We start from the raw sequence: 10,539 nt of genomic DNA on the forward strand, positions 1-10,539 counted from the left end.
CTGCAGCACTGGCTCATGGGACTCTAATCTAATTCAGAGTTGTTCAGTCATGTTTATTGAGGTGACGTTAATGCAACAGTGCTGCAGCTCTGCTCAGCTCACTCTCTCTCTCTCTCTGGGCTCCCACTCAGCATCCACACACACACAATCTCCCACAATCAAAATTGCATCCAGTAGATGGCCTCATCGTGCCTCCGTGTGCATGCCTGCTGGCTACAAGTTCATCCCAGGACATCAAGGCACCTTCATTTTTAGCTCCTCTTTTTCTTTTTGGGACTTTTTGGGAGCTGTGATATTTATTGCACTTTTTTTTGTCAGTGTAGGTCAAATAAAATAAAGTGGAAGTAGATAAAGGGAATACCATCATTATTTTGTTACTGTTTATGATGTATTGATGAATGACACCAAAAATCTGACACCAACCAGGTTTCCAACAGAATTTGAGAAACAAGTAGTTTTCCCCTCTGTATTAATTATCCCCATAATAAAACCTCATGTGTTTGTCACCATAAACCGTATGTGGCTCAACAATAATAATAGTGCATGGTGTGAATTTGGGTGGCTTTAACCCTCCCTGGATAGATGGAGCGTACACTGTAAACAATTGCTGTTAATTTACAGCAGGATTTCAACAGTATTAACCTGTTATTGCTAAAAACAGTGCTTTACTGTAAATACAAAAGAAAACTTGTTAAATTACGCTCATAGGCCGTTTTTTAACTGAACTATAATGCATTCTTAAAACAACAGCACTTTACTGCTGATCAACTGTCTAAAGTATCATCAGTAACAGTTTCATGCAGTATTTGTTTTAATTCTGGGACCTGATCTGCACATGTGAGGCTTGTACATTGTACATGATTGTAAAATCAGTGAATTAGCTTTATTGTTCTTCACTCACATTTTGTTATAGTTTGCATTCTGTGCTTGTAGCCAGCTATAGACAGACATTTTGGGAAAAGTGTCAACAAGTCTATTATAGCCTTTTTCCTAACAAGTGCCTTTTATTGTATTTACTGTGACTATTCCTATGTCTGTAACCTGCTAAGTCTATTCATCTAGGCAAAAAATAATGTTTATTAAAATGTATGTACAACCTAAATAGTGCATTAAAACAAATCAGTACGATAATGTAAAAGAAAGGTGAAAAACAGCTATATAATGTATCTTTAAACAGTAAATTAACTATAAAATACTGTGAAATTAATACAAAAATGAAGTATTAAGTATTTTTCATTAACAGTACAAAGCTGTAATATAATAATATTAATTTTACAGTAACATAAAGGCAACCCTGCTGCCAGTTCTTTACTGTTATTTTACTGGGACATTCTTAACAGTGTAGTTGTGGCAGAGACTGTGGTGCACAGCAGCAGCAGCAGCAGCAGCTGAGCAGAGAGAGAGGAGCGCGCATGAAAACCCGGCTCTTGGAGAGACCAGAGTCATTCCCATCACCAGTCAGACCGCAGACACATCACAGGGTAACTGAATGTTGCACAACAAGAGGATGACCCTAAAAAAAGAGAAGGATTGATATATAAAAAGAAACAGACAAACACCTGAGGACCGTTGCAACATGGAGGAGTGCGCAGAGAGGGTGAGCTCCTTCACCTTCACTTGGTACCAAGATACAAGTTGGATGTACGCAGAAGAAATGTGGATTTTGCGGGACTGATTTTTTTTTTTTTTTCTTCTTTTTTAATTATTATTCCTTTCAATTTGAGTTTTTTTTTTTTTTTTTAAATTTTGGATCTGGTGCTGTTCCAGAGAGGAGCGCACACTATCTTTAACTGCGCCTCTTGCCTCACTAACCCATGCAGGGATCGCACTGCCAGAGACACTTTTAGGTGGGTGGCACCAAATAACTCTTGAATGTTTTGGAAAGCTGAGCTGTCGTTTTGCTGCGTGCACACAAATGGTTCACGCGAACTAAAGCAAAAGGAGAAAAAAAAAGAAGAAAAAAGGACCTTGCATCTGGATTACAGCCTTGGACATGTCAGCATAAAAAAAGATGTCGAAATGGACTTTTGAATGATTTCCTTTTTTTTTTGGCTCAACACTCAGGTGCAAATCTGGTGCCATGTAGGAAACAGGGAGATGCATTTAAAGAAATAAAAAAAAAAAATACTAATAAAACACCTAGTAGCTGTGGGTGGATGCGCGTCGATAACAGGCAACACCACGGACACGCCTAGAGGATCATTAAACAAATCAGATAAACGCAGCGCGAAAAACCATCAATAGAAGTTATTGATGAGGTGGTATATAAGGCTAATGATCGGCCGAGCCTCTGTTTACTCAACAGCTCTGCAACAATATGGTGTGAAACTTTCCTGCAGACCAGAAAAGGGACTTTTTTTTAACACAATTGTCACTGCTGCTTTACACTATTTGGTGACTACACAGTGCTGATTGGAGACATAACTGCCAACAACAGCTGGAATATCCCTCCTCCTCCTTCAAACTAGAATGTCTGCCGCCTGTGCTGCTGCTGCAGGAATTTATGAACCAGGCATCTTTTGGGAGACAGTTTTCTTTCTGAAATATTTATAGCAGCTCTCGTGCAAGGATGGTGGTTGTGACAAAGAGCCTATGGATGACCCAGTCTGTGGGAGAGCTGGTGCCGAGACAGTTGACCTCTCCACCAGCTACGCCGTCCGTCTGAAACTCCTCTCCGGAGAGGCACAGCCGCTGCAGGCTGGGGATGTGATGGGGTGACTGCTAAGACACCCCCCATCACCCACTCCCCCTATCTCACTTTACTAGCAGTGCAACATAAAACAATGGATCAGAATTTCTCAACGGTTCGAGATGGAAAGCAGCTGCTGCCGGAGCGAGACTCGTCCAAACGCGTGCTGACGGGATGCTTCCTCTCCCTCCTCATCTTCACCACGCTGCTAGGCAACACGCTCGTGTGCGCCGCCGTCACCAAGTTCCGGCACCTGAGGTCGAAGGTCACCAACTTCTTCGTCATCTCGCTGGCCATCTCGGACCTCCTGGTGGCCATCTTGGTCATGCCGTGGAAGGCGGCGACCGAGATCGTGGGGTTCTGGCCTTTCGGCGCCTTCTGCAACGTGTGGGTGGCGTTCGACATCATGTGCTCCACCGCTTCCATCTTGAACCTGTGTGTGATTAGTGTAGACCGTTACTGGGCCATCTCGAGCCCGTTCCGCTACGAACGCAAGATGACCCCGAAAGTGGCTTGTCTGATGATCAGCGTGGCGTGGACCCTGTCAGTCCTCATCTCTTTCATTCCTGTTCAGCTCAACTGGCACAAAGCTCAGACCACCAGCTACGCTGAGCTAAACGGGACGTACATCGGCGACCTGACCCCTGACAACTGCGACTCCAGCCTTAACAGGACCTACGCCATCTCCTCCTCCCTCATCAGCTTCTACATCCCCGTGGCTATCATGATCGTCATCTACACCCGGATCTACCGCATCGCCCAAAAACAGATACGGAGAATATCCGCCCTGGAGCGGGCGGCGGAGAGTGCCAAAAACCGCCACAGCAGCATGGGGAATAGTTCGAGCATAGAGTGCGAGAGCTCATTCAAAATGTCGTTCAAGCGAGAAACCAAAGTGTTAAAGACGCTCTCGGTCATCATGGGAGTGTTTGTGTGCTGCTGGTTGCCCTTCTTCATCCTGAACTGCATGGTTCCGTTCTGCGAGCCCAACTTGCCGGACGGCGCCACGGACTTCCCCTGCATCAGCTCCACCACCTTCGACGTGTTCGTGTGGTTTGGCTGGGCGAACTCCTCGCTCAACCCCATCATCTATGCCTTCAACGCCGACTTCCGCAAGGCCTTCTCCATCCTCCTGGGCTGCCACCGGCTGTGCCCGGGGAGCAACGCCATCGAGATCGTCAGCATCAACAACAACATGGGCGCCCCTACCTCGAACCCCAACTGTCAGTATCAGCCCAAGAGTCACATCCCGAAGGAGGGCAACCATTTGGCCAGCTACGTGATCCCCCACAGCATCCTGTGTCAGGAGGAGGAGTTACAGAAGAAGGACGGCGAGGTCGAGGTGGGCATGGTAAACAACGCCCTGGAGAAACTCTCCCCGGCCATTTCTGGGAATTTAGACAGCGATACTGAGGTCACGCTGGAAAAGATCAATCCCATAACACAGAACGGACAGCATAAAAACGTGTCATGTTGAGAGAAAGATGGATTCGGAGTACACCGAGGCATGTATGTACGCACAAAGGGAAGAGAAGCTTACACAGGAGGACAGAACCTGACAGGGAAAACAGTGAGTGGGATATACAGGACTTTAAGACTGTCAACAAAAATCGACACGGAAAAAACCTACAGAATGTTTTAAAGTAAAGGCACTTTATCCTGGATATAACTATCTGCAAAATACTCTCAGCATTTATTGATGAAATTGACACATTTGATGATAAATGTTGATAAATGTGAATATTAAAGCAGAACACTATAGCTTCGTGCACATGTATACATTTTTCTGTTTACAAAGATGTATACATCTGCATGTGTATACTGTACAGTACAGACACAATCCTGGAAGGAAGGACTTAAACAAAGTATATACAGTGGAGGAAGATGTAGTAAACTATTAGCAAAATGTCTCGTAGGTAGGTGCTTTGTGTGTGTTTCATGGACGAGAGAGAGAGCAATGTGGGTAAATTGGTTTTTCGGAAATTAGTTGTTTATTGCAGTTATTTCTCTTCAGTACATTTCTAATGACAATTTTATTGCGAGATCAAAACACCTCAGACACCAAAGTAACAATATTCTGATCAATCTAAACTAGGCAGATAATGGAGTTCAGTACCGTAAGCCAAGTCATATATTTATAAATATTTCATTTTTACACCCCCCCCCCTATGTTATCTCGCAGTATCTCCAGATTAGAAAAAGTCACTCCTGGTTTACTTTCCTTCCCTTGTACCCTGTTCTAACCCATCCTCAGTCATGCCCTCCGGGGACCGATCAGACCGGCTCCTCCTGAAGTTTCCTCCGTTTCTTCTCCCTACTTCCTGTTTTCATTAGCTTCGTCTCCGCTCTCTGCCGCTCTTCAGCAAACCCTCCCTAGGGCCCTACAGTCTCCTCTCCTTTCCTTTTTCCTGCTCCCCTTTCCTCAGTCAGCAAAGTCCCTTCTTCCCTCGCGCTGCCCTTATTTCTTCTCTTTTCTCTACCTTCCCCACCGTTCCCTCAGTCAGCACGGTCCTTTACACCTGCACCTTCCTTTTATGTTTGTCTTTCTCCGTCTGCCTCCTCATCATCTCCTCTGGCAGCCCTCCATTTTAAGTCTTTACTCTGCCCCACTTAAAGTGGTACTTATTATTCTATTTTTGGCCATAATTTAAAAAGAATGTAAATCTGTAAACTAAAATTTCCGCATTTGGACAGAGGAGGCAGCAGCAGCAGCAGAGTTCATTCATCTGTAATGCAAGTGACACTTAGTGACCTTTTGCAAACTTGCAGATATCTGATTTAGTAAATTGCTCATGCTGGGAGCCATGCTGTGCTGTAGTGGCGATGTGGAGCACGCAGTGTGACAGTCGCTCTGTTTACAGGGGTGGAGTCCAAGACAAACCACCACGGTGAGGTTTACCTTCAAGATATCCAACATTGGTTTTATTGCCACTCCTCTCCCAGTCAAAAAAGAAATACAATTACAATTTAGGGGGTTGAGGTTAGTAAGAATAAAGTCTTTTACAAAAGGCAAATTTGAGTAAATTAGTTCCTATTATGAAATTATTTTATAGCATAGATTAGCTCAAAAACTACATTTAAAACATATTATTAATAGTGCTCAAACAAGCCTTTTGAAATTGTCATGTTTGTAATTAGCCCCACTTTTCGCACTGATTTGCATTTTACCGTTCATTTACAAAAGGTAGTTTCACATTCAAGGTTGAGTTTGAGATTAAAGTGAGACTATGTAACATTTGCTTAAAGGAACAGTGTGTAACACACATTTCTATTAGCAGAAATGTAATATAATATTCATAACTATGTTTTCGTTAGTGTATAATCACCTGAAACTAAGAACCGTTGTGTTTTCGTTAGCTTAGAGTGAGCCCTTCATATCTACTTAGAGAGCGGGTCCTCTTCGCGGAGTCCGCCATGTTACTCCGCCATGTTTCTACAGTAGCCCAGAATGGACAAACCAAACACGGGCTTTAGAGAGAGTCTTTTTTTTAATGTTGCCTGAAGATCACCGTAGTTCTCCAACACGCTTGTGGAACTGCGGTAATGTGAGCCACAGAGTGCAAAACCGCGATACCGCCAACAGCTGTCTGACTTCCGTTGCTCCTAAAGTAGTGTTATGGATGGCCTCTGAGCGAGATGAACGGCGCTACCACGGTTTTACACTCTGCGGCTCACATTACCGTTGTCTTGGAAAGGGAGGAGTGAGCGGAGGGGTACTCAGTTGGTTGCAATCTGCAACCACACCACTAGATGCTGCCAAATCCTACACACCGTACCTTTAACATTGGCCAGTGTGGCAACAGTTGACAAGTACTGTATGTGATAATGGTAAATGCTAAAACATAGCATCGCATTAGTAGTTAGAGTACAGTCATCAGTGACTCTGTAATGTCCATTTTAAAGGTAAATCAATCTATAACCTGCTAACATTAGCTAACATTAGCCAACATAAGCTACTGGTCATACCAGACCAAGTAATGCTGTAGCAGCAAAACCTGTGATTGTATTTAAAGGTGCAGTGTGTCAAATCTGGCGGCATCTAGTGATCTAGTGAGTTTCAGTTGGTTGCAGATTGCAACCAACTGAAACTTCTCCCGTGTGCAAAGCGTGTAGGAGAGCTACATTGGTCGACGCAAAAACATAAAAAGCGAAAGGCTCTCTCTAGAGCCAGTGTTTGGTTTGTCCGTTCTGGGCTACTGTAGAAACATGGCGGACTCGGTGAAAAGGACCTGCTCACTATGTAGATATAAACGGCTCATTCTAAGATAACAAAAACACAACGTTTCTATAATCAGGTGATTATACAGTAAAGAAAATATACTTCATATTATATTATATTTCTGCCAATAGATCCCCCGTGATTGTTGCACACTGCTCCTTTAATTGAGTCTATGTTATTGCGTATCAATTCAACTTTTCATTTGTAAGAGGAAAAATGTGGAATTTCATTCTTTCTTTCAAAAGTGACTTAGTCTTGCTTCAAGTTTGAGTTTTATGCTAATTGCACCACGAACATAAGGACAATAAGAATATTAATGTAGAGACTGTATGGCGTATTCATTATCTCTACGTAACATAATTCACAATGTCAAAGATATAATAAGTTCATTGTTCTTTTTTATAGGTTGAGTGAAATTAATTACATTTAATTGCATATTCAGAGCTAAATGCAAAGTCTATGGGTGGCACACATCATTCTCAGACATAATTAGTTCTCTATCGAAGCCTGCACAGCTGGTTTTTCTGTTGTGTTTAGAGTTGCCGGGGAAAGAGTGCTCAACAGCATGCTTTCTGACATTGTATGCTGAGCGTCCACCGTGTGCTGTGTGTGTCCATGAAGGCGTGAAACTGTTGCACATCAGAGAAAGGAAGAGCTGAACCAATAGAAAGCAATTGGTCTTGAACGAAGCATTTGATTTTCCTGCTCTGGAAAATCCAATGCTATCTATATGGCAACAAAGAGGGGTGAGGGGGAGGTGACTTTTAGCTCAATATGTGACTTGGCTTGTGACACAAAAGCAACTCATTGTCCTCTCTGCCTCCCTGTCCTCGGCTACACCGCTCGCTGCTTGCTGCTCCATCACTTTTAAAACGGACGTTTATGAACCGGAATTTGGATTAGCGCTCTTTTATTGTGAATTAATTGAATTTTCCGAGTGATCAAATTCTGTTTCAAGTGCCACAAGTACTATTCCCCTCTACTCCTATGCCTTTTAGAAACTCTCAACCATATCAGCTCAGTGACTCTCCCTTCTCTCTCCTCATCAGTTCCTCTTAATTTACTCCCTAATTATTTCCAAACACAAACCAGCTCAAACATGCGATAAAAAACAGGAACTGCACATAATCTGTCAGGACTGGACATGGAGGGGAACTGCCTTGGGGAAGATTTTGGTTCCACCCTCCACCTACACCCCCCACCCTCTACCCTACTACCCTTCCTTTTTCTCTATCTCTTTTTCTTTTCTCTTGGCTGCCTCTGTCGACTTGATGAGCGTTCCCGATGTTAACACAGATTGGATTTCTTATTAAACAGACGGGGCCTACTGTTTCCCTTCTGTGGTTCGAGTTGAATCGCGGAATCAAAGCCCCACCTGGCCGTTCTTATTATTATTATTATGATATTGCTGTTGCCAAAATTCTTATTTTTGGCTGAATGTGGATGTATTGTAGCTTATGCTGTGATTTAACCAGTGTTTTATAAGCTGACATTTTTTTTTTTTTGGGGGGGGTGGGGGTATTCTTAACGATATAGAGATTAATCTGCCATTTGTTGTGACATCATTGGCATTTACAGGTTTACCAGATGTTTTTCGTATATGCTGTATGTACACATTTATAGCAACATACCTCCAGCTGTGAGTTGAAATGCTGTATTTTGGCTCGATGTAACAACCCCCCTGCCACCCCCTTGAGCCCTCACCTTGTCAACTCGGTGAGTCATCCTCCCAGATGCCACTGCTTTGATTTTGGAGGAGGGCGATGTCAGGCAAGAGTCCCCGCAAGCGAAATGTTTTGTTTGATCCAGAGCATTTCCTCAAGGCTGCCCTACATGTTGCTTTGGGGAACTAATGGTGACAGTACACAGCCTCTCAATCAGTGTAGTTGCATGACGTATGACAACTTAAGCAAATCTGACAGTGCAGAATCCCTCCTCTCCTCTCGGATGACGGGCCGAGGGCCGAACAACACTCCCGGGCCTTGGGGATGTGGCGATGACGTTTTTCAGCTTACTTAAACTGTCTAGTATAACGACGGAGTCCCTACCTCGACATCCATTCAGTGACAAAGCTTCATGTACAAAATTAAATTGCAGTATTTAGGGTTGGGGAGTGCAGGGATATAGAGTATTGTACAATGATGTTCAAAATGTAGTCGTGATGAACACAAGTGCTTTTTATCTTAAAAAAAAATCCTTAATGTGTGTAGCAAAACTTACATGCTGTATGTTTTCTCCAGTGTGGGATTATAATTTACAGTAAAAATGCAGCAGTCACTGACTATTTATATATTTATTTATTTACATGTCTCTGGTGTTCATTCATGAACGTGATGTCAAAGATTATAACCCTCAAAAATAACTATTTAGTTTACAGTTTGTACAAAAAATAATGTGCCCTTCTTGTAAAATAAACATGTATGTATTTTTTTTTTCATCTGTGCTCGCTGAGTTTATTTTTTTTGAGAGGGGGGCGTGTTGGATGCGAGTGGTTGCTTTGACACTGAGTGGCTATTGGAAGATCATGTCGCTGCAGAGGATCGATGGACATTGATTTTGAACGGTGACGCATATTTTTTTTTCCAGCTCCCTGAGCGCGCTGTCCTCGCTGTGTTCCTGCCTTCGCCCTGCATTTACATAACCTGACAGCCACTTGACAGTTGACACGTCCTCTTGCTCTGCTCCCTCACCCGCCTCGTTTGTTAACTTAAATGTGGGCTCAAACACAGGCAGACTCAAATGCACACACAGGAACATTTTAAGAGCTAAAAGCCATCACAATAAAAGGAAAAAAATACACTTTTTTTTTGCAAATTCCCAAACAAAACAGGTCTTGATGCACTTGATATAAAATGCCGTAAACATGTATTTATTTTATTTTATTATTATTGCCCAAACAGGCTTACAAGACACCTTTATTTAGAAAATAAAGAAAAGACAAAGGCAGAAACCAGAGTAGCAGTATAAATTTACAAATAATACTAGACAAATAAACCATCCTGATGTTTTTTTCCAAGCTCGAGAAACATAAGTAGCCAATTTATAAACATTAATATTAAATAGCCATTCCATTTTGTCATCATCCAAGCACCAAAACATTTCTGGATTCTGAACAGACATTTCATTTAAAATAGCTCATCATAGTATGGACGATACAGAAGGAAACGTGATTCATTTTCAACTTCTCCTAACTTGCATAATCTACCAACTTCAAGGGCCAGAGGAATAATTCCTGTTCTAACTGTGCAACTAAAGACCTTTGACTCCTTGATAAGTTTGCTATAACATAAAATTCAGCACCATAATTGTTCTTGATTTGAATATATATATTCGTAATTTTGGTTTTAACAATATATCTTTCAACCATTTTTCTTCAAATCTAGCAAGTGACTAATTGTGTTCATGCTGCATGATAGATTATTACTATATTGCTTCTTCAAAAATAGCATGAAGTTCTGTAGCCCCTTTGGAGCATTATGTGATTTACTCCAAAGAAAAACCTTCTTATTGACCCTGTATTGTGACATATTAAGCAAACTATTCCACAGTCTTATCGTTTCACATTTTCGCATTATTGAACCAGGAATCCAACCCATATCACGCTGAAGAGCCAAAGTAGGAGCAAACTTAT

The 10,539-nt window shown here is 42.3% G+C and overlaps 1 protein-coding gene across 1 annotated transcript; it reads left to right on the forward strand.

Moving 5' to 3' along the window:
- The first annotated feature begins 1,419 nt into the window (after positions 1–1,419).
- drd1b (dopamine receptor D1b) lies at positions 1,420–6,047 on the forward strand. The gene has a single exon (XM_037747643.1). The coding sequence runs from the start codon at positions 2,784–2,786 to the stop codon at positions 4,164–4,166; it is 1,383 nt and encodes a 460-aa protein (XP_037603571.1). The 5' UTR covers positions 1,420–2,783; the 3' UTR covers positions 4,167–6,047.
- Positions 6,048–10,539: the final 4,492 nt, after the last annotated feature.

This window comes from Sebastes umbrosus, chromosome 17 (genome assembly GCF_015220745.1).
Source record: "Sebastes umbrosus isolate fSebUmb1 chromosome 17, fSebUmb1.pri, whole genome shotgun sequence".
Classification (NCBI taxonomy): Eukaryota; Metazoa; Chordata; class Actinopteri; order Perciformes; family Sebastidae; genus Sebastes; species Sebastes umbrosus.